Source organism: Podarcis raffonei, chromosome 13 (assembly GCF_027172205.1).
Source record: "Podarcis raffonei isolate rPodRaf1 chromosome 13, rPodRaf1.pri, whole genome shotgun sequence".
Lineage (NCBI taxonomy): Eukaryota > Metazoa > Chordata > Lepidosauria > Squamata > Lacertidae > Podarcis > Podarcis raffonei.
The window spans coordinates 1,715,083-1,738,881 of record NC_070614.1 but is presented as its reverse complement, the minus strand read 5'-3'; the positions used below and the strand labels follow the sequence as shown (position 1 = coordinate 1,738,881).

The 23,799-nt window shown below is 41.9% G+C and overlaps 1 protein-coding gene across 3 annotated transcripts in view; it reads right to left on the bottom strand.

Moving 5' to 3' along the window:
• Positions 1-10,493, bottom strand: part of SSH1 (slingshot protein phosphatase 1) — a 53,732-nt gene extending 43,239 nt beyond the window's left edge. For all 3 annotated transcript variants that reach the window (XM_053361064.1, XM_053361067.1, XM_053361066.1), the window contains exons 1-2: positions 10,334-10,493; positions 6,807-6,847 (exon numbers count right to left, since the gene is read on the bottom strand). In XM_053361064.1, coding sequence (XP_053217039.1) covers positions 6,807-6,847; positions 10,334-10,402 — 110 coding nt within the window. In that variant the 5' untranslated portion in view covers positions 10,403-10,493. The remainder of the gene's footprint in view (positions 1-6,806; positions 6,848-10,333) is intronic.
• Positions 10,494-23,799: the final 13,306 nt, after the last annotated feature.

The following is a 23,799-nucleotide window of genomic DNA, read 5'->3' as shown; positions in this document are numbered from 1 at the left end:
CTAAAATCTCATTATTCAGTCCTTCCCTAAAAAGGGCTGCAACTGTTGGGGAATTCAGATCCCATTTTAATTTCTGCACCAGCAAACTAAAGGTGAACCAATAAACTCCCACAGTGTCCTTTCCTTGTCTCATTCTCAACAGCTGCCTAGCTGTGGTTGTTTCATGCGCAGGGTCTAAGAAAATCGTGTCTAGATACTGCAGAAAAATTTGTAGATTTCCTAGGGCGGCATCCCTCCTAGATATTAGGGGTATAACACAGTCCTTAGCCCTCCCTTCCAAGAAATTAATCACATAAGCAACCTTCTCTTGCTCAGATTGAAATTCTTTATCCTTTATCTCTATTATGTAAGAAATTTCTGTCTTGAAAGCCATGTATTCAGAGCTTTCTCCCTTGAAGCTACGCGGACGTACAGTAAATGTTTTACTCACTCTATCTCCCTGCGTCGCTTGCAACATGGCTCTATGTTCTCCCAATGCTGCTGATAGTACGTCGACTTGACTTTTCAACTGTAAGTTCTGTTGCCGTAAGTCCTGTAATGTTAGCTGGAGCGCTGGGGTTTCTCCTTGCCCAACTGGCGCCACAGCTCCCTCCATTTTGGCTTCTTCTTTACTTATAGTGAAGAGGCGCAGAGCAGAAGGTATTCTGTCAGGACTGGTCGTTGTCCTCTTCAGATCACCACACAAATGCTTCTTGTTCTTTTATAAAACTTTTTATTGCGTATTAACAAAACATTCTTATAAACGGTTCTTAAATATTATTCCTCAGAGTCACTTCTTTCAGATACCTTCTGAGCTCTGCTTCTCCATGACCAGCCACCCTCAAAATGGCGAAGGCGCCCTTCCCTTCGCTTTCCCGCTCTTTTTTCTAACCTCCTGGCTAGAGCTGGCCTGTATCTCCCCTCCTCCCAATCTGAGCTAGAACTGAACCCTTGCCTTTCCTGGGAACAGCCGGTCCCTCCCTGTTGTTCCTCTTGCTCTCTTCTCTTCAATTCACTGCTCTCCTTCCCCCCTTGGGGAATGCTTTCTCCCTCTGGGAAACTGGAATCTTCTAACTCTAACTCTTCCCTGACAGGTATCATTGGTTCCAATTCTTGCTTCACAAGCAGCATTTTTTCTTTAATGTATGAGTTGCTTTGAGACTTATCATAAAAAGAAACAGTTAAAAATAAATAAATAATAGAATCTAGAAAGAAAATTGTATGCACTGTGAATTTCATCCATGTTTGACAAAAGACTATATGGCTCCCATCAGCCCCAGCTAGCATGGCCAATGGCCAATGGCCAGGGATGATGGGACTTGTAGTTCAGCAACATCTATGTTCCCCCCATACCTGATTTAATATTGGCCAAGATTGAAAACTGCATGGTTATATCTTGTGAGCATGGTTTACTTTAAATACAAACACACCAAAATAAGACTGAAGCCCAAATTATTCTGCTCTCTCCTGGACAGAGCTTTCCTGTCTTAAAGATTATATTTGCAACTGCAGGTGTTGCTCTGTTCCAATTGCCCTCTTGACTCCTGCAGCGGAAAAGGCCTGCCTTTCAAGCCAACTTCTGTGCCTGCAGCAGCCTTCTGATGGATGTAAAAGCTAGACAAAACTATATCACAGAGAAAACAAGGGCCTGAGAGTTATCTCAGAAGAAGCAGACTGAGAGTGCCCCCCAATGGACTCAGAACGCAACACAGCAACTCTAAACTATAAGAACATAACAAGAGCCTGTGGGATCAGGTCAATGTTCCCTTCAGGTCAGCATCCTGTTCTCACAGTGGCCACCCAGGTGCCTCTTCCGGGAAGCGCACAGGCAGGGTTCTAGCGCAAGAGCCCTCTCCCTCCGTGTAGTTTCCAGTAACTGGCATCCAAAAGCACTGCTGTGTCCTGCAGCTTCCAACACTCAGCTTCATTTGGTGTCCATGAGTTATAGTGTTATGAGAGAGGGAGAATAACTTTCCAGCCCACTTCCTCCATGCCATGCATCATTTTATAAACTTCTATCGTGTCACTTACTTGCCTTTACCCTAAACTAATAAGTTTCAAGCAAATTGTCCTTTAAGTTCTCTCTGTTCAAGAGACAGAGTCCTCCACCTATCTGACAGCGTCTCCAATAATGGTGGTGAACAACAAACCAGGATGCAAAATTTCAAGTCACCTGATTGCCAACAGGGACCAGTAATTACTGAATTCTGCCAGTGAAGGTTGGCTGCTCCTATGCTTAATTAGCATCATTTGTTGCTGTTTGGCAGTACAGAACAAGGACTGCCAGCCATCTTCCCTGAATAAAGGTGCAGCTGGTTGGCTGTCTTGTCTCAGAAGTGGAGCCAGGAGGCAACTGCTGCCCAGCAGAGGAGGAGTCATTCAAGGCAGCAACCTAACTGGGATCCTGTAGTTTGAAATGGGGACCTCATGTGGCTGGAACCTGAGCCCAGGGAACTCACTTTGTAAGCTATGTGTACTCATTTATCAGCAGCCATTCTTCCACCTGACTGCCTCAGAAGGAGAGGGAAGACTCACTCTGTTGTCTCAGTTACAACCAAATGCCATTCAACAAGGCATCTACAAGTGGTCATTCTACAAGGTCATTATGGAACTGGAAAGTTTTGGAACTGAAAGTTCTTTGTTTTCCTGTTCCACACCCTGAAAACTGTATTGATAGATTGATAGATAGGTTAATATATATAGACACAGCTGTACCTTGGAAGTCGAACAGAATCTGTTCCAGAAGTCTGTTCAACTTCCAAAACGTTTGGAAACCAAAGCGCGGCTTCTGATTGGCTTCAGGAAGCTCCTGTAGCCAATCGGAAGCTGCGGAAGCCCAACTGGACATTCGGCTTCCAAAAATAGTTCACAAACTGGAACAGTCACTTCCGGGTGGGCGGCATTCAGGAGCCAAAACATTCAAAAATTAAGGTGTTCAAAAACCAAGGTACGACTGTACATACACACAAACGTACACCCTTCAATCATATTCCCAGGGTCATATATGCAAAGAAGAAAGCAATTAAAATGTAAATACTGGCTAAGAACCGCAAGCCTGGTTTGCACATCACTTTAAAGCTATGGTTTATAATAAACATGTTGAACATGTGCTTCACCCCTTTTCCACTCCTTCAGCATGCCAGGAAGAAAGAAACCATATGCAATCAGGTGGCCCTTCAAGTGTGGTAGTCCCAAGGCAGGAAGAGTTTTAAAGGTAAATCAAATCCCCCCTTTTGTATTGTGCCTATTAGCTTGTAAGCATGAAAGAAGATACGGGCCTGTTTTCTTAGCTTCACACAGTGCAAAGAAAATCTTAGGTACTTTATTTTATTTTTTTATATAATAATATTTTATTAAGTTTTTAACAATAAGGAAATACCAGAAGAACAAACAAAGAACAATAAAAAACACAAGAAAAATATAAAACACAACAATACAAAATTAAAACATACAAAAATACTAACATTTAACCTAACAAAGAAAAAAGAAAAAGAGACCAGAAAAAACTAATAAGCGCGCACAAAAAGAAAAAACACAAATCCCTCTTTTTTCATTTCTCATCTTTGATTAACTTATTTTCCTGACTTCCTCACGCCTCCCTTTTTTGTATCCCTTTTTGAAAATTGGTTCAGCAAATTCATATTCTACTACTTTATCCTTAGTTGGTTTTCCTCCCAAATTATCATTTCAAATTTTCATCTATTATCAATCCAGTCTTACGTTAAGTCTTGTTGCTAGAACCCCTTCATTTCATTTCAATGTCATCAACATTCATACATTTTACAATATTTCTGTAAATAAGTTTTAAATTTCTTTCAATCTTCTTCCACCGACTCTTCTCCCTGATCTCGAATTCTGCCAGTCATTTCTGGGCAAATCTTGTGTCTTCCAATGCTTTGCAATAAGTATTTCTGGCAAATCTTGTGTCTTCCAATGCTTTGCAATAAGTATTCTTGCTGCTGCTGTAGCATACATAAAGAAAGTTCTATCCTTCTTTGACACCAATTGGCCAACTATGCCCAGGAGAAAGGCCTCTGGTTTCTTCAGGAAAGTATATTTTAATACCTTTTTCATTTCATTATAAATCATCTCCCAGAAAGCCTTAATCCTTGGGCACGTCCACCAAAGGTGAAAGAATGTACCTTCAGTTTCTTTACATTTCCAACATTTATTATCGAACAAATGATAAATTTTTGCAAGCTTGACTGGTGTCAGGTACCACCTATACATCATTTTTATAATATTCTCTCTTAGGGCATAACATGCCGTAAATTTAATCCCGGTGGTCCACAACTGTTCCCAGTCAGCAAACATAATAATGTGTCCTATATCTTGTGCCCATTTAATCATAGCAGATTTTACCGTTTCTTCCTCAGTACTCCATTTCAACAGCAAATTATACATTCTTGATAATATCTTAGCATTGGGTTCTAACAGTTCTGTTTCTAATTTTGATTTTTCCACCTGGAAACCGATTTTTTTATCTAGGTTGTAGACTTCTCTTATTTGAAAGTAATGTAGCCAGTCTCGCACCTTCCCTTTAAGCTTCTCATACATAACTCTGCAATTTCAACTTGTCACCTTCCAGTTCTAAAATTTCCCAATATTTTGGCCATTTGGCCTCCATGTTAAGTTTTTTCATAGCTTTCACTTCCATAGGTGATAACCACCTTGGGGTTTTACTCTCCAGAAAATCTTTATATCTTATCCAAACATTAAACAATGCTTTCCTGACAATATGGTTTTTAAAAGCCTTATGTGCTTTAACCTTGCCATACCACAAATATGCAGGCCACCCGAATACATTGTCATAACCTTCAAGATCTAAAATGTCAGTGTTCTCAAGAAGCAGCCATTCCTTCAACCAGCAAAAAGCTGCTGATTCATAATAAAGTTTAAGGTCCGGCAGGGCAAACCCCCCCTCTATCTTTAGCATCATTAAGTATCTTAAATTTTATTCTGGGCTTTTTGCCCTGCCAGACAAATCTAGATATATCTCTTTGCCACCTCTTGAAACAATCCATCTTGTCAATAATTTGTAATGACTGAAACAAAAACAACATTCTCGGCAATACATTCATCTTGATGACAGCAATTCGACCAAGCAAGGAAAGCTTCAGATTCGACCAAATTTCTAAATCTTTCTTCACTTCTGACCAACATTTCTCATAATTGTCTTTAAATAAATTCACATTCTTAGAAGTCATATTCACCCCCAGGTATTTTACCTTCTTTACTAATATTAAGTCTGTCTCTTTCTGAAACCTCCCTCTCTCAATCGGGGTCAAATTTTTCTCCAAAACCTTAGTTTTTAACTTATTCAATTTAAAACCAGCCACTTGACCAAACTCCTGGATTAATTCTAGAGCCCTCTTGGTACTAGATACTGGCTCCTGTAATGTCAATACAAGATCATCTGCAAAAGCCTTAAGTTTGTATTGTTTCGCTCCGACCTGGATACCATGAATCAGCTGGTCCCTTCTAATCATATTTAGCAAAACCTCCAGGACCGAGATAAAGAGCAGTGGGGAAATTGGGCAGCCTTGTCGTGTCCCTTTCTCAATTTTAAATTCTTCTGTCACTATGTTGTTAACTATCAATTTAGCCTTTTGTTCAGAGTAAATCGCACCTATACCATTTTCAAAGTTTTGTCCAACCCCCATCCCCTGAAGATTTTTCTTCATAAAACTCCAAGAAATATTGTCGAAGGCTTTCTCCGCGTCTACAAATATCAAAACTGCTTTTGTGTTGATATTCACTTGTAGCTTTTCCAAAATATTAATTACATTCCTCATGTTATCAGATAAATGTCTACCAGGGAGAAAGCCAGCCTGGTCTTTGTATATCATCTCTGCTAATACTTTTTTGAGTCTTTTGGCCAAAATGTCTGCAAAAATTTTGTAATCCACATTAAGCAGGGATATGGGGCGGTAGTTCTTAAGTTGTGTCTTCTCAGACTCAGTTTTAGGTATAAGTGTGATATAAGCTTCTTTCCTTGTGCTTTCTTAGGTACTTTATGAACAACACCGCTCATGTCTCAGAGGCACAAATGGGAATTCCAGAATATATCATCAGCTCTGAGACTGGCAGCCAGTGCAGAGCCTCTGGCTTGACCAGGTCTGGTATTAATCCCAGGAGCTTCTGCTCTTGCATGTTCAACAGAACAGGTTAAAAAAACATAAAAACCTGTTGCTCTTCTAGCTCCAACGCAAATTTTTTTATCTAGTTCCAGTTAGAAAGCTGCTTCCCAGGTCTGGATTCAAGTACAACCAGCGACAGTCCAGGCCCTGCCCTGATACAGTCTGCATATGAAGCCACACAGCCTGGAGAAACAGCCAAGATGCACATTGTTCTCTCTCAAGCTGGACCACGGGTCCCTGGCAGGTGGAAACTATCACTGATAACCCCAAACACCAGGCAGATCTCCTAACAAATAACACAGACAGTCACATGAAGCATTAGCATGTGTAGTGCATTAGTCACAGATCCCTCCGTGCCTCGGCACCAGTGAAACAACTTGGGTTTAAATGAGAAATATGGAAGACCACCAAGGTATGTTTTTCCTAAATGCCCCATGTCGCATTTAATATCGGGCCTCACTCGTATCCAAGAATCACATGGAAGAAATGGCAGTAATAGACCAATGAACATGGGGTGGGTAAGAGGGACCCAGCCAGCAGCAGTCTCCATCCACCTGCAAATTGGAACATTCTCCCCAGTCCTTCACACAGGATCAAGACCTTATATGGGATCACATAAACCAGCGAGGGGGGCAGGGGATGCCAGAAACAACTTTTGGAGCAAGGGTTTAAATAGCTCCTGCTTACCTCAGGTTCAGCTTGCGGTCGTCATCACTGCCAACCTCCAACTGAAGGGGAAAGAGCAAGAAGCATTAAGCATTAAAGGCTCAAAATAATATGATTCAAAAGGTTTTCTTGCAAGTTTTAAAAATAGCTTCAATAAAATAATAGCATGCATACATTTATTGCCTTATCATCACATGCTTTCTCCAAGGAGCTTAAGAGGGGCATATATGCCACCCCTTCCCCATTTCTCCCCAACAACCCTGAGAGGTAGGTTAGGGAGACAGAGAAGCCAGGTCACCCAAGCAAACTTCATGACTGACTGAAGTGCTCAGTTCACAACCTCAGCACAACATCACACTGGCTTTGTTGCTTCATTTAATAATATGAAAAGGGAAATAATATGTTACAGGTTTCAGGGGACAAGGACTAGATCTTTGCCTCTCTTTTAGGGCTGAAAGCTATAATCACAAGTGTTTAATGGTTATTGTATTTGTAAAAAACCCCCAATAAAAATGTTGGTTTTCCCCCCAAAAAGCTTTAATCACCAGATTAACCTAATGAAGATAACAGGAAAAAGAGAGAGAGGCTAAAAGATTGAGGTTGAATCTCGTCAAGACAGAAGTACAGTGGTACCTTGGGTTACATACGCTTCAGATTACAGACGCTTCAGGTTACAGACTTGGCTAAGCCAGAAATAGCACCTCGGGTTAAGAACTTTGCTTCAGGATGAGAACAGAAATTGTGCGGCAGCAGCGGGAGGCCCCATTAGCTAAAGTAGTACCTCAGGTTAAGAACAGTTTCAGGTTAAGGGACCTCCAGAATGAATTAAGTTCTTAACCCGAGGTACCACTGTGCTGTTTTGGGGGGACAGGGGGCAAACAGGTGTGGAGGACTCCCTGGTCCTGAATGGGGTAACTGTGCCCCTGAAGGAACAGGTGCGCAGCCTGGGAGTCATTTTGGACTCACAGCTGACCATGGAGACGCAGGTCAATTCTGTGTCCAGGACAGCTGTTTATCAGCTCCATCTGGTACGCAGGCTGAGACCCTACCTGCCCGAAGACTATCTCACCAGAGTGGTGCATGCTTTGGATGCTCTCACTTTGACTACTGCAATGCACTCTATGTGGGACTACCTTTGAAGGTGACCCGGAAACAACAATTAATCCAGAATGCGGCAGATAAGACTGGTGACTGGGAACGGCCGCCGAGACCATATAACACTGGTCCTGAAAGATATACACTGGCTCCCAATATGTTTCCAAGCACAATTCAAAGTGTTGGTGCTGACCTTTAAAGCTCTAAATGGCCTCAGCCCAGTATACCTGAAGGAGCATACCCACGCCCCATCGTTCTGCCCAGACATTGAGGTCCAGCTCCAAGGGCCTTCTGGCAGTTCCCTCACTGCAAGAAGTGAGGATACAGGGAACCAGGCAAAGGGCCTTCTCGGTGGTGGCACCCGCCTGTGGAACACCCTCCCATCAGATGTCAAAGAGAAAAACAACTACCAGACTTTTAGAAGACATCTGAAGGCAGCCCTGTTCAGGGAAGTTTTTAATGTTTGATGTTTTATTGTGTTTTTATATTCTGTTGGGAGCCGCCCATAGTGACTGGGGAAATCCAGCCAGATGGGCGGGGTATAATAAATAAATAAATAAATACTACTACTACTACTACTACTATTATTATTATTATGGTATCTTACTGGAATAGGGACTGAAGAGGAAACAAATATAGATGGCCTTTCCTAAGCGGCAGCCTGTGTTTTGATTTCATAGGTTTCCTAACCCTAGCTGGTTCCAAGGAATGGTCTTAAGGCACAGGAGGCCGCTAGTTGCTGACGTTAACAGGACTGGGGCTGGTCAGTGCCTGCAAACCACATGTAACCAATATGAATGTATTATTAAGGAAATATTCATTTAATATTTCAAAAAGGCACCTATGGAGGTTTGGTTATATGCACTTTAAAATTTTACAGATGAACCAATTAAGAGCTTTAGAAAGCAGCTATATATCATTTCATTCCAGTTACGTTTTTATCCTCCTCTGATCAAAGCAAGCTGTCTAAAAAAATACATGTTGTCTTTTGGAATCCAATCACTAGGCTGCTCTAAATAAAATCCAATCACTAGGACACTTTGAACGTCAGATGAGAGGCAAGAGGTGCTCATGAGAGGTGCTCCCCCACCCCTGCCAGCATCTTACACAATAGGCAACCTAAAGATAGCAGAGAAGAAACATGAACGAGATGCAACAAACCCAACACACCACTCACAAGCACAGAAATTTAATCCCAATAACTTCAATCAGGATTGTTCCCAATATACTACTGTGTAAATGGGATCACAAAGAGTTTGTGTTTTTCTCTCAGCAAAACTGCCAAATGTAGGGCATTTAAAACTGAAGCTCTGTACACTGGTGGAAACATTTTAAATGCTCACACTAAGCATGGACTCCTATGCACACTCACCCTGAAAGTAAGGCCCATTGAACACAGTGGGAGTTACTTCTGAGGAAACATGCACAGATTGCACTGATGAAAACCACAGATCAAGCTCAACAAGCAGGCAAGTCTTTTCCTTGTAGAAGGTAGAATAGCACTAAAGCTAACCATGGAATGCAACCATACAAACTTTTTTGGGCATGAAGAACATTTCAACTATTCAGGAGTCACCTGGAGACGGGGGGGGGGGTCAACCAGATCCTGGATGTGGAAAATGAGTTTTTTAACCTGAAAGCTTGGATCTGAGAATATCCCACAACCCACACAATATAGTGGCAGGTGGCCGATCAGGTGAATAAGCCCAAGCATGTAGAATATGGTGGGTGCTTTTTGGATCTCAGGATGATGGACTTGCTCTAGAGAACCAGGTGAGATTAGGTTCTTCTCTTCTCTATCCCACTCACTCCACATCGCCTCCCATGGGCCAAATTTCGGTTCTAAGCTGTTCAAGGCATCCCTTGGCTGGCCAGTTAACTACAGCGACTTACATGGGCTAAGCCTCACAAGTAGAAAATGAGCTCTCTCCCCATTTCTGGCTTTGTTTTCTACTTCCAGGCAAGTTTTAAGGGTGTTTAGAAATAAAAACAAAAACATTTCACAACCTCACAGTAAATATGACATCATCCGGCTTCGTTATGAAGCGGCGCGATCCATCCTACCACTTCATTCCCTCGCGCCCATAAACTTTTCTACGGGCTGCAATACATTACAAAGAGATCGCCAAGCCCCGCGAAGGCGCCTCGGGGCTGCGGGAAGGGGCGGCTGCCGCGAGGGCTTCGGCCCCGAATGGTTTCCCGGCGAGCGGCTCGGGCGCCCCTTGCAGGCTCTCCTGGGGCCAGAGAGGAGGGCGAGGGGCAGCGAGGGGAGGCCGGGCCGGGAGGAGCCCCCAGGCTGGCGAAGCGAGGCCACGCTGCGCGGAGGGGCTGCTCTGGGCCTCCCGGCTCCGGCCAAGGCGGGCGCTGCGGAGGCCGAGCCCCGGCGGCGGCGGCGGCGGCGGCGGGTGAGGCCCGCGGGGCTGGCGTGGCCGGCCGAAGGAGGAGCCCCTCACCTCGCTGGTGCTGGCCGAGGAGGAGGCGGCGCTGGGGGTGGGCGAGCGCTGCAGGGTCACCAGCGCCATGGCGGCGGCGGCGGAGCCTCCTCCTCCTCCTCTTCTTCTTCTTCTTGGTCCTCCTGCTCCTCCCGCGGCGGCTTCCCAGGCGAGGCCTCCGCCTCCTCCTCCTCCTCTGGCGGGCGGAGCAGCGCAGGCGGCGCCCGGGATCCGCGAGGCGGAGAGAAGGACTGACGCTCGGGAGGGGGAAGAGATGCCGCAGGGCTTTCGTTTGATATTTGCTTGGGAATACGTTTTATTTCTCTTTCAATGCCAAGTCGTGAAAAGATTTTTATTTTTATTACGGATATGGGAAGTTGTGAGAGGATTCCGCCCCGCCCCCGAGAATATGCGAGAGGATTTTTGTTTTATTTTTGTCCTTTTTTAATAGGAAAGGGGTTTGTTTGTTTATACCGCACCTTTCCCCCTGACAGTTTACAGATAAAAATAAGAACAGTTAAACAGCTATAGACATATATTTTACTTTATGGGGATATATGAAAGGATTTCATTTTTATTTTTTGCTTCACTGGGATAGCTGAAAGTATTTTTATTTCATTTTTATTTCATGGGAACGTGAAAGGAATTTTATTTTATTTCTAATTTTTATGGGAATAGGTGAAAAGATTTTAATGTTATTTTTATTGAATTTTTTTTATTGAAGTAAGAAAAATTAGAAAAGCATACATCACAGGAACTAATATATAATAATAATAAACCCACCAAAAGTTACCCCAACAATAAAAATCCCCACCTCAACCACTTGTTCCTTTTAAAAAAATATCCTTTAAGGCTAGGAAGAATGCACCGGATTACAATCATAGGATTGTAAAATTGTGGAGTTGGAAGGGACCCCAATGGTCCAAGCCCCTGCAATGCAAGAATCTCAGCTACAGCATCCCTGACAGGTGGCCATCCAACCTCTGCTTAAAGATCTTCAAGGCAGGAGAGTCCACAGCCTCCCAAAGGAGACCATTCCACTGTTGAACAGCTCTTACTGTCAGAAAGTTCTTCCTGATGTTTAGTCAAAATCTCCTTTCTTGTAAATTGAATCCATTGGTTTGAGTCATACCCTCCAAAGCAGGAGAAAACAAGCTTGTTCCCTCTTCCATGTGGCAGGATATTTGAAGATGGCTATCATATCTCCTCTTAGTCTCCTCTTTTCCAGGTAACATTAACTTGGTGTGTCAATATTTTTTGTTCACATTCTACATAAAAATGCACTGAAAGCTCAGTAGAATACTACTGATAGCTCCCTTTAACCAGCTTGATTACCCAGAGAAGGTTAAAGTGCAGTACATTAATTGGTCTCAAGAACCTGCCCACAATGAGTTTGTAGTTGCACAGATTGTGCACATTGTACAGATTGCCACAGCAACACCTTCCATGCCAAGAGGGCTGGGTGTCTACAGCTGCATGCACACCACACCAAAGGCAGAAACAAAGGAGCTGCTGGGCTGTGAAAGTGTGAGGGGCCTGCAATGCTAAAAGCAAGAGACAGGCAAGTAATAGAGTAATTAATGTAATCGGCTTTGCTGAGTCTCCATAAAGTCCTTAGCCACTGAGGTCCTCAGGTGACCGACTTTCCTCCCTCATCCTAAAGGAGATAACTGATGGCAGAGACTCACCTGCAGGATTCACCTCTAAGGGCTGTAGCGATTGCAGCTAGTTGGGTTGAGGAGTTTCCCACAAACAAGCCCAAATGCCTAGCATTTATTAAATTTGTTAGCCACTTTTTTTACCAGTGTAACTCAAAGCAACTTACAACAATAAATAAATAACACATACATTAAAACACATACAGCTCTTTATGCACCCGCCCTGTCCATGCACACAGACCTCATTTGGTCTCATGGTTCTGTTTCCTGGTCAAAGAACAGTGACAGAATGCTGGGAACAGACTTTTAAAAATACATAGTTGTTTGGTTCATTCTTGGATACAAGAAAAGTTAAGGTAACCTATGAGCTAAATATAAATCTATTGCATAAACAAAACAACTTTAAAATGATAATGTTATAAAAGCTATCATAGCTCAGTTGCCAGTAGAGTCATCCCCATATGAAATGATGCAAACAAACTGAATACATGTACCATATTGGCCTGAATATAAGCCGCACTTTCCACCCCAAATTCTGACCATGAAAAGTTAAAGTGTGGCTTATATTTGTGACCTTATGGTACACAACAAGGAGCACAGGGCAAACAGTGCCAGGAGCGTGGCAAAGCGTCGCCCACCCCACACGTAGTCCCCCGTCCTCTCCCCAAGGCCGGGAAGGGAGAGAGCGAGGAAGGGGAAAGGCCACTGGCAACACAGCGTGGCTCCCCCCCTCCACGCCCAGTATGAAGCTAGAAGCAGCGAGGAATGGAGCGGCTTATATTCATATATTTTTTCTTTCTCCCCCCCCCCTCCAATTTTAAAGGTGCGGCTTATATTTAGGCCAATATGGTAGTTGTACAAATCAATGAAAATAAAATAGCATGCAATTGTATTTCCCAAAGCCAGCTTGTACAGCCAGACATTTGAATGAATAAGCCTTATTCAGTGGTGGATAATTGATACAGAACACCAACTGGAGCATGAATCCTGAAGGTATAGGTATAGCGATTTTGATGATGTGCTGTGGTCAGATATAGCAGCCTCACATAGCACACAGTAATCTAGCCTAGAGGTTATCAACACATGGACCACATATAGGGGTCAGGCTATCCCTGTCCAGGAACAGCCATAGCTTGCGAACCAGACAAAGCTGTTGAAAAGCACTGCTAGCCACAGATGACACTTGGGCCCCTAGTGACCAAGATGTATCCTGGGGTCATCCCCCCCACTCCAGCTATGCACTTGCTCCCTCAGAAGGAGTGCAGCCCCATCCAGAACAGGCAGCTTCCCATTTTCCCAAACATGGGAACCGTCTACCTAAAGAGCCTCTGTCTTCCCAGGATTCAAGCACAGTTGATTGGCCCTCACTGAATGTAGACAACGGTCCAGAGCTTTGGCAGCCTCTCCTGATTCAGATGTTACAAACAAGTAAAGCTGTGTGTCATCAGCATCCTGGTGACACATTGCTCCAAAACTCCTGATGACTGCTCTCAAAGGCTTCATATACAGTGGTACCTCAGGTTAAGTATTTAATTCGTTCCAGAGGTCCATTCTTAACCTGAAACTGTTCTTAACCCGAAGCACCACATTAGCTAATGGGGCCTCCCACTGCCGCCACACGATTTCTGTTCTTATCCTGAAGCAAAGTTCTTAACCTGAGGTACTATTTCTGGGTTAGCTGAGTCTGTAACCTGAAGCGTATGTAACCTGAGGCGTATGTAACCCGAGGTACCATTGTAGATGTTACAGAGCACTGGGGAGAGAACGGTACCCTGCACAACTGCCAGGGGGCTCAGGAACACTCACCCACTGCTACTTTCTGGACATGTCCCTGGAGATACAAACTGAATCACTGTAATACAGTACCTTATATATAATACGTATCCCCTAAATCAGTCCAGGAGGATAACATGGTCAAAGGTACCAAAGGGTACTGAGAAATTGACTTCCGGGTAGCCACACTATGGCGAACAGACGGCGAGTCTGACAGCTCTGTCAGACCCGACTTCACAGAGCGTCAGGGGGCAGTGCTAAGATGAAGCACACCCCCCCAAAAAAAACCCTCAGAGGGTTGTCTGAGGTGTCGAGAGGTCCTGCAATCCGTGAACAGTGGCACCAAAACTCCCATCCTTGCCCCAGTGCCGAAGGGCGCCAGGAGTGGGGGGGGGAGCGGTGGAAGCCGGCGGATCAGGCGAAAACGCAACTCTGGAAATGAAGTCATGGGATATGTTCAAGAGATATTTACAAAAATGAAGACTTCCAGGTTAGCGCCATCGGCTAATGGCGGATTCCCTCCGAGCTCCTGTGAACCTGGTGACTCGGCGGGCACCATTTGCGCCCCCCGACCCGCGAAGGAGCCTTTTTAAAGGCTTCGGAACGGGGGACGGGGTGAGCGGCGCGGTGCTGAGAGTCGACTGCTTCTCCTGCGGAGTGAAGCCGCATGCCATGGTCGGAGAGCGCTGACTTCTTCTTGTGAACAATTGGACTCTAAAAGCAACAACCCGTGAGTAATGCGGAAATTGGATTTGTAAAGAAAAAATTTTTTTGAATTAGGCACGATCGGGGAAGGCGCAAACAGGAAGTCCGTCTCCCCGTCTTATAAATAATCTAAAGCAAGGACTAGCTAACTAAGGTCGAGAGAATTTCTTCTTCTTTATTGGGTAAAAGACATTAATTTCACGATTTGGCAGTATAAGTAATTTCACTGGAGGATAAGAGCTAATTTTGAGAGCTGAAGTGCCACCCCCCCGGACCCGGGAGTGATCCGCGAGAGAGCCTGTTGAGGAGATATAGAAGAGTTTGACAGCTGTCAAATTAGCTGTCAAGAAGGAAAAAGAGAACTTTGTTTCTGCTGTCTCTGCTGGATATATTTGCTACAATTTGGTTATATTTTGTTGAAAACAAGGAAGAACTGATACAAACTAACTTGATTTTTGGATTTGAACTGGAAGGAAGATAAAGTAACCAAAATCCCTCTAGAGGGGATTTTGGGACATTACAAGAATGGCTGAAGGAGGAAAAATTCAAGCTAAATTGGACAGAGTGTTTCTTCTCTTAGGAAAGTTACACGGCCAAATTGATGTTTTGGCTACAAATGTTGCAACTCTGGACTTAACAGTAAACAAATTCATTGAATTTGATAAGGACTTGACTCATGAAGTCCATGCAGCTGGACAAGAAGAGAAACTTGAAAGATTTGAGAGTGTGGAGAAAGAGATATATGTTGTTTCTGAGGAAAAGGAAGGAGGAGATGTAATGTTGCAGATGACAAAGGAGAGCCAGAGGCCTGACATGATGGCTACAAAGGAAAATAAGTACTGGATGATGAAAATCTGTTTTGAATTGAAGATTGAAGAATGGAGAGATCTCCTTATGTGGAGATCTGAAGACCTATGGATTACAAATTTGATTAAGGTGAAAGTTGGAGCTTTTGGGACATTTGGATTTAAAAGGAGTAAGAAACAAGATTCGGGCTCCACTTTTAAGTATGGAGGTCTGGCTGGAAGAAATATGGACCCTATCGGGACAGAGCTTCTCCGAGATCTGGTGTTTAATATTAAGGACTACCAAAAAAACCGGCAGAGAGGAACTGAGAGAGAATTAAGAGCCTCGGACGTGAGGTCTCCAGGCTGATAGTAGACTAAGACTGATGGACATTTGTTGGGGATTGAAACTGGGAAAGGGGGGGGTTGGGAATCCAAAGGGTGCAGAATTATAATGTGTTTTTTTTATTTTGTTTTGTTATTAGTATGAAAATTGGGGAATTCGTGGAAGGGAATTTGGGTCGACTTTAGAAAAAAGTTTTAAGAATGAGCACTGATGTTTAAATATTGATGTTTATAAGTTAAAATTGGTTTTTCTAAAATGAATTAAATATAAAAAGGTCAAAAATTGGGGACAAGAACTTGTTGAATTAACAATTTGAATTGGAATATAAGAAGGGGAGGTGTGGGGAAGTCAGGGAAATATGTTATTGAAAATAAGGATTGTAAACTTTATGTGTTTTCAATTTTTTGATTTTTGGTTTTTTTTTATTTTTTAATGTATAAAGGTGGAAAAACTCAATAAATATCTTTTTTAAAAAAGATATATTTACAAAAATGTAACAGTGATATAACATCTATGGCAGCCTTCGACCCTTGTGACCCTTGTGTAAAGTAAATATTAATAAATAAGGAAAAATGGTACATGTAAGAAATTATTAGAAAATATATTAAGAGGAAGCTAATAATTAGTACATTCAATATTACAAACGTTAATTACATTGGGAAATGATGGTAATTTTACTTTATTTTATTTTATCTTATTTTATCTTAGTTTAGTTAGAAAATATGTGGAAAGAGTAATTTAATATTTAACTGTAAATTTATGTAAGGTTATTTTTTCTTTGTATATGTGGATTTAAGATACTCTATGGTATCTATGGACATGGGTGGCGCTGTGGGTTAAACCACAGAGCCTAGGACGTGCCAATCAGAAGGTCGGCGGTTCGAATCCCCACGATGGGGTGAGCTCCCGTTGCTCGGTTCCTGTTCCTGCCAACCTAGCAGATTGAAAGCACAAAGTGCAAGTAGATAAATAGGTACCACTCTGGCGGGAAGGTAAACGGCGTTTCTGTGGGCTGCTCTGGTTCACCAGAAGCAGCTTAGTCATGCTGGCCACATGACCCGGAAGCTGTACACTGCTCAGCCAATAAAGCGAGATGAACGCCGCAACCCCAGAGTCGCCCGCGACTGGACCTAATGGTCAGGGGTCCCTTTATCTTGGTCACCCTCCTTTGCACATGCTCCAGCTGGTCAATATCCTTAAATTGTGGTACCGAGAACTGGACACCATATCCCAGGTGATAATTTTTTTGAATCTGAACTGAATAAAAAAAGTCGAGGTGGGAAATACTATCTGATGAGATTTTCACCCTGGATTGCTCTGACCATGTTTATTTGTCATCTACACAGTGGAATGGAATAAGCTATACCTCTAAATCAGAGTGGTAAATTCCCCCCAGCCTCACAGGACCCCACTGATTTTGACAGCACTGGGAGTGCAATTTACTCCATCCCCAGCCACCAGGTTGATCAATGGGCCAGTCTGAGCACACCAGCCCTATATAGCTGTGACTCCAGAACTTGCACCTCAGCCTGTCCTGGGTGGAAGGATGCTGCCTGGAGTCTGACCTTGTTCTGTTACTACTGCTTTGTTTTTGTTTTGTTTTTTTGTTTTGTTTTGTTTTTTAAAACTTTTTTTATTCAAAATTAAAACAAAACATATTATCCAGAAACATATCATCCTTATTCCCCCCCATTTTTCCTCCCTCCCCCCACCCTCCCACACAAAACCCCCCACCACACCCAGCTTACCTCAGTTCCAGTCTTTGGTTTCTCTGAGAATGCTATTTTCTGCATGTTACAAAGCTGTATAGATCCTCAAACTATTTAGCAGATTATCATCAATAAAAAAGTTTGTGAATGTTTATTCAAAGCCAGCCAAGGAGTCCAGTTTGCTTTGTTGCATCTTCAAATACTTTGTAAAGGGTTCCCATTCATCTTTAAAGTCACAGTTATCCTTGTCCCGTAGCTTGTATGTCAGTTTTGCCTGTTCTGCATAGTCCATCAATTTTTCTGGCCATGATTCTTTAGTTGGGGTTTCTTCAGTCTTCCATCCTTGTGCTATTAGAACTCTCGTGGCCGTTGACGGCCTGAAGATGTTTTTCAGCTTTTTTGGCAGATCTTTCCCTACAATCCCTAACAAAAATGCTTCAAGTTTTTAAACAAATGTTAAATGGAGCATTTTCTTCAATTCGCTGTATATCATTTCCCAAATTTTTAAAATTACATTACAATCGCACCACGTATGATAAATTGTCCCTTCCTTTTCCTTACACTTCCAACATATATTTGAACTAGTTTTGTACATTTTCCCTAATTGCACTGGGGTCGTGTACCATCTGTACATCATCTTCATGTAATTCTCCTTCAGTAGGGAACAATCTGTAAATTTAAAATCAGTTTTCCATAATTTTCCCAAATCTTCTATCATAATGTTGTGACCTACATCTTTTGCCCATTTAATCATAACTGATTCTACCTCTTCATCTTTCATCTCCCATTCTAATAATATGCTATATGCGGCCTTCAGTAGTTTCACTTTCCCTTCAATCACTTCCGTTTGAAACCTAGATCTTGTGTAACTGAATCCTTTCTTGCTGTCTTCTTTATGTGTTTCATATAGTTGTCGATAATGCAACCAACTCTGAAAGTGGTCTTTGATCTCATCGTAATCTCTTAATTTCCATTTTCCATCATGGTCCTTTAATAAATAAACATATGTGAGCCATTTTCCTTTCTTTCCAAGTGGCTTGAGCAGTAATGCTTCATGTGGTGAAAGCCACCACAGGGTCTTTTGTTCCAACAAGTCTTTGTATCTCTCCCATACTCTCATTAGTGATTTCCTAATTATATGGTTGTAAAAATTTCTATGAACCTTCCCTTTCCCGTACCATAAGTATGCGTGCCAGCCGAATCTGTTGTCATGTCCTTCTAGTTCTAATGCCTCTTGCTTATCCAATCTCATCCAATCCCTGATCCATACCAAACAAGCAGATTCATAATACAATTTAAGGTCTGAGAGGGCAAACCCGTCTCTGTCTTTTACATCTGTAAGTATTTTATGATTTATCCTTGGCCTTTTGCCCCCCCCCCCGATAAATTTTGAAATCTCTTTCTGCCATTTTTTAGAACATTCATCTTTCAGGAGGCCTGTATTGCTTGAAAAGGAAATAGCATTTTTGGCAACACATTCATTTTAATCGCCAATATTTTTCCTAACAATGAGAGATTCATTCTACTCCATATTTCTAAATTTCTTTTTTTTTAATTAATATTTATTAAAGTTTTAAAGGTTACAGAAAGAAAAAACAACAAACACCATTTTAAACGAAAACAATACAACACATCACAATAAAGAAAAAACAAGAATGAGAAAAAGAAAGAAAAAGCACGAAAAAATAAAATCCATTAAAAAAGCAAAAAAGAAGAATACAGCGCATCTTCCCATAACTTATCTTTCATTAGCTTATTTCCTTGACCTCCTCACACCTCCCTTTTTTGTATTCTAGTTCGATTATCTGTTTCAGCAAATCCTTTCCATCTTTTCAAATTTTTGTCCTGTAATTTATCTTAATATAATGTATCTTTACTTTCCCTCCTTTCACCAATTAACAGTCAGTTTTTCCAAAATCCTTTATAACATTTCTGCTAAAACCACATAACATCATTCCAACATCCTTCTAACATTCATTAATTTTGCAATATTTCTGTAAATAGTCTTTAAATTTCTTCCAATCTTCCTCCACCAACTCTTCTCCCTGGTCTCGGATTCTGCCAGTCATTTCCGCCAGTTCCATGTAGTCCATCACCTTCATCTGCCATTCTTCCCGGGTGGGTAGATCTTGTGTCTTCCAATACTTCGCGATAAGTATTCTTGCTGCTGTTGTTGCATACATTAAAAAAGTTCTATCCTTCTTTGGCACCAATTGGCCGACCATGCCCAGGAGAAAGGCCTCTGGTTTCTTCAGAAAGGTTTATTTAAATACCTTTTTCATTTCATTATAGATCATCTCCCAGAAAGTCTTAATCCTTGGGCATGTCCACCAAAGGTGAAAGAATGTACCTTCAGTCTCTTTACATTTCCAACATTTATTATCGGGCAAATGATAGATTTTTGCAAGCTTGACTGGTGTCATGTACCGCCTGTATATCATTTTCATTATATTCTCTCTTAAGGCATTACAATATTTCTAAATTTCTTTTTACCTCAAGCCAATTTTTTTCATAGTTATTTTTAAATAGGTTTATATTTCTTGATGTTAACCAAATCCCTAAATATTTAAGCTTTTTATGGACTTCAATCTCAATGTTTTGTTCTAACTCAGTTCTTTCTTCTTCCTTCATGTTTTTAACTAATAATCTACTTTTATTCCTATTTAGCTTAAATCCTGTCACTTCCCCAAATTTCTGATTTTTTTCTATTACTTTAGCAAGTGAAGTTTTAGGTTCTTCCATTGTTATCACTAGGTCATCTGCATACACTTTTAGCTTGAATTCACTTTCCCCAGTTTTTACACCTGTGATCTCTTTATCCACTCTTATGTTTTTGGCAAGTACTTCCAAGACCAGGATAAACAATAATGGTGATAATGGGCATCCTTGTCTCATTCCTTTTTGGATCTTACAGTCATCTGTTATCACCTGATTTATAATTAATTTGACTTTTTGTTCTGAATAGATTGCTGCTATTCCTTTTAAAAACTCAGAACCACTTCTGATTTGTTCTAACAGCTTTATCATGAACTTCCAAGAAACATTATCAAAGGCTTTTTCAGCATCTATAAACATCATTTCCGCTTTCTTTTCATTTTTAACCTCCAAATATTCTATTATATTCAAAATATTCCTTATATTCTTCTTCATTTGTCTTCCTGGTAAAAACCCGGCTTGATCTTGATGTATATATTCATTTAGGTTTTTTTTAATCTATTACCTAGGATATTTGCAAACAATTTGTAATCATTATTTAACAAGGAGATAGACCTATAGTTTTTAATTTGAAGCAAATCTGTGTCTTGTTTTGGAATTACTCTTATATAGGCCTGTTTCCATGTTTCTGGGATTTCTCCTATGTTCAATATTTCATTCATAACATCTTTCAATGGGTTCGTTAATTGTTCATTTAATTTCTTGTAATATTTTGCCGTAAAGCCATCCGAACCTGGAGACTTGCCATTTTTAGAGCTTTTTATTGCCTCAAGTAATTCTTTCATTGTTGTCTGGGAGTTAAGAATGTTATTTTGTTCTTTTAAATATGGCATATTGCTATTTCTGATGTACTCTTCTATCTTAAATGTTTTTTCTTTCCCTTGTCTATACAGCTCAGAAAAATATTTAACAAATCCTTCTCTTATTTCCTTCATAGAATCATAGAATCATAGAATCATAGAGTTGGAAGAGACCACAAGGGCCATCGAGTCCAACCCCCTGCCAAGCAGGAAACACCATCAGAGCACTCCTGACATATGGTTGTCAAGCCTCTGCTTAAAGACCACCAAAGAAGGAGACTCCACCACACTCCTTGGCAGCAAATTCCACTATCGAACAGCTCTTACTGTCAGGAAGTTCTGCCTAATGTTTAGGTGGAATCTTCTTTCTTGTAGTTTGGATCCATTGCTCCGTGTCCGCTTCTCTGGAGCAGCAGAAAACAACCTTTCTCCCTCCTCTATGTGACATCCTTTTATATATTTGAACATGGCTATCATATCACCCCTTAGCCTCCTCTTTTCCAGGCTAAACATGCCCAGCTCCCTTAGCCGTTCCTCATAAGGCATCGTTTCCAGGCCTTTGACCATTTTGGTTGCCCTCCTCTGGACACGTTCCAGTTTGTCAGTGTCCTTCTTGAACTGTGGTGCCCAGAACTGGACACAGTACTCCAGGTGAGGTCTGACCAGAGCAGAATACAGTGGCACTATTACTTCCCTTGATCTAGATGCTATACTCCTATTGATGCAGCCCAGAATTGCATTGGCTTTTTTAGCTGCCGCGTCACACTGTTGGCTCATGTCAAGTTTGTGGTCAACCAAGACTCCTAGATCCTTTTCACATGTACTGCTCTCAAGCCAGGTGTCACCCATCTTGTATTTGTGCCTCTCATTTTTTTTGCCCAAGTGCAATACTTTACATTTCTCCCTGTTAAAATTCATCTTGTTTGTTTTGGCCCAGTTCTCTAATCTGTCAAGGTCGTTTTGAAGTGTGATCCTGTCCTCTGGGGTGTTAGCCACCCCTCCCAGTTTGGTGTCATCTGCAAATTTGATCAGGATGCCCTTGAGTCCATCATCCAAGTCGTTGATAAAGATGTTGAATAAGACCAGGCCCAAGACAGAACCCTGTGGCACCCCACTAGTCACTCTTCTCCAGGATGAAGAGGAACCATTGATGAGCACCCTTTGGGTTCGGTCAGTCAGCCAGTTACAAATCCACTGAGTGGTAGCATAGTCAAGACCGCATTTTACCAGCTTCTTTACAAGAATATCATGGGGCACCTTGTCAAATGCCTTGCTGAAATCAAGGTAGGCTACATCCACTGCGTTCCCTTCATCTACCAGGCTTGTAATTCTGTCAAAAAACGAGATCAGGTTAGTCTGACATGACTTATTTTTCAGAAATCCATGCTGACTATTGGTGATCACAGCATTCCTTTCTAGGTGCTCACAGACTGTTTGCTTAATGATCTGCTCCAGAATCTTCCCTGGTATTGATGTCAGACTGACTGGGCGGTAATTATTTGGGTCCTCTCTTTTCTCCTTTTTGAAAATAGGGACAACATTTGCCCTCCTCCAGTCTGCCAGGACTTTGCCTGTTCTCCAGGAATTCTCAAAGATGACTGCCAGTGGTTCTGAGATCACATCTGCCAGTTCTTTTAATACTCTTGGATGCAGTTCATCTGGCCCTGGAGACTTGAATACATCTAAACTAGCCAAGTATTCTTGTGCTATCTCCTTAGTTATTCTGGGCTGTGTTTCCTCTGCTGAATCCTTTGCTCCAAATTCTTCAGGTCGGGCATTGTTTTCTTTATCGGAGAAGACTGAGGGAAAGAAGGCATTGAGGAGTTCAGCCCTTTCTGTGTCCCCTGTTTGCATTTCACCATCTTCTTCTCTGAGTGACCCCACTGTTTCTTTGTTCTTCCTTTTGCTACGAACATACCCATAAAAGCCTTTTTTGTTGCTTTTAACCTCTCTAGCAAGCCTGAGTTCATTCTGTGCTTTAGCTTTTCTGACTTTGTGTCTACACGTGCTGGCTATTTGTTTGAATTCCTCTTTGGTGGTTTCCCCCCTTTTCCATTTTTTGTACACATCCTTTTTAAATCTTAAATCAGTTAAAAGTTCTTTAGATAGCCACCCTGGCTTCTTTAGGCACCTTCCATGTTTCCGTCTCATTGGTATTGCCTGAAGTTGTGCTTTTACTATCTCCCTCTTAACAAACTCCCAGCCATCATGAACTCCCTTTCCTTTTAGTATTACTGTCCATGGGATCTCACCCAGCACTTCCCTAAGTTTTATGAAGTCGGCTTTCTTAAAGTCAAGAAATTGAGTCCTAGTATGCTTGGCTGCTCCTTTCCGCTGTATAGTAAACTTCAGAAGAGCATGATCACTTGCGCCTAATGATCCTTCCACTTCTACCCCACTAACCAGGTCATCAACATTGGTTAGGACCAGATCTAAAATGGCTGTTCCTCTTGTTGCTTCTCCCACTTTCTGGACAACGAAGTTGTCTGCAAGGCCAGTGAGGAATCTGTTTGACCTTATGCTCTTGGCTGAGTTTGACATCCAACAAATATCCGGGTAATTGAAGTCCCCCATTACTACTATCTCCCTTCCTTTTGCATGCTTGGCCATCTGTTCCAGGAAGGCATCATCTATGTCCTCCGTTTGGCTTGGGGATCTATAGTAAACTCCCACAATGAGGTCACTGTTATTCTTCTCTCCCTTAATTTTGACCCAAATGCTCTCACTTTGGCTTTGAGGTTCTAAATCTTGGATCTCTTCACAGGTATACACATCCCTGACATATAACACCACTCCTCCTCCTTTCTTGTCTGATCTGTTTCTCTGAAATAGATTGTATCCCTCCATTATTACATTCCAATCGTGGGACTTATCCCACCAGGTTTCAGTGATGCCTATTATGTCATTTTTAGTTTGCTGTACCAAGAGCTCAAGCTCATCTTGTTTATTTCCCATGCTTTGCGCATTAGTGTACAGCCATTGAAGTCCATTAATCA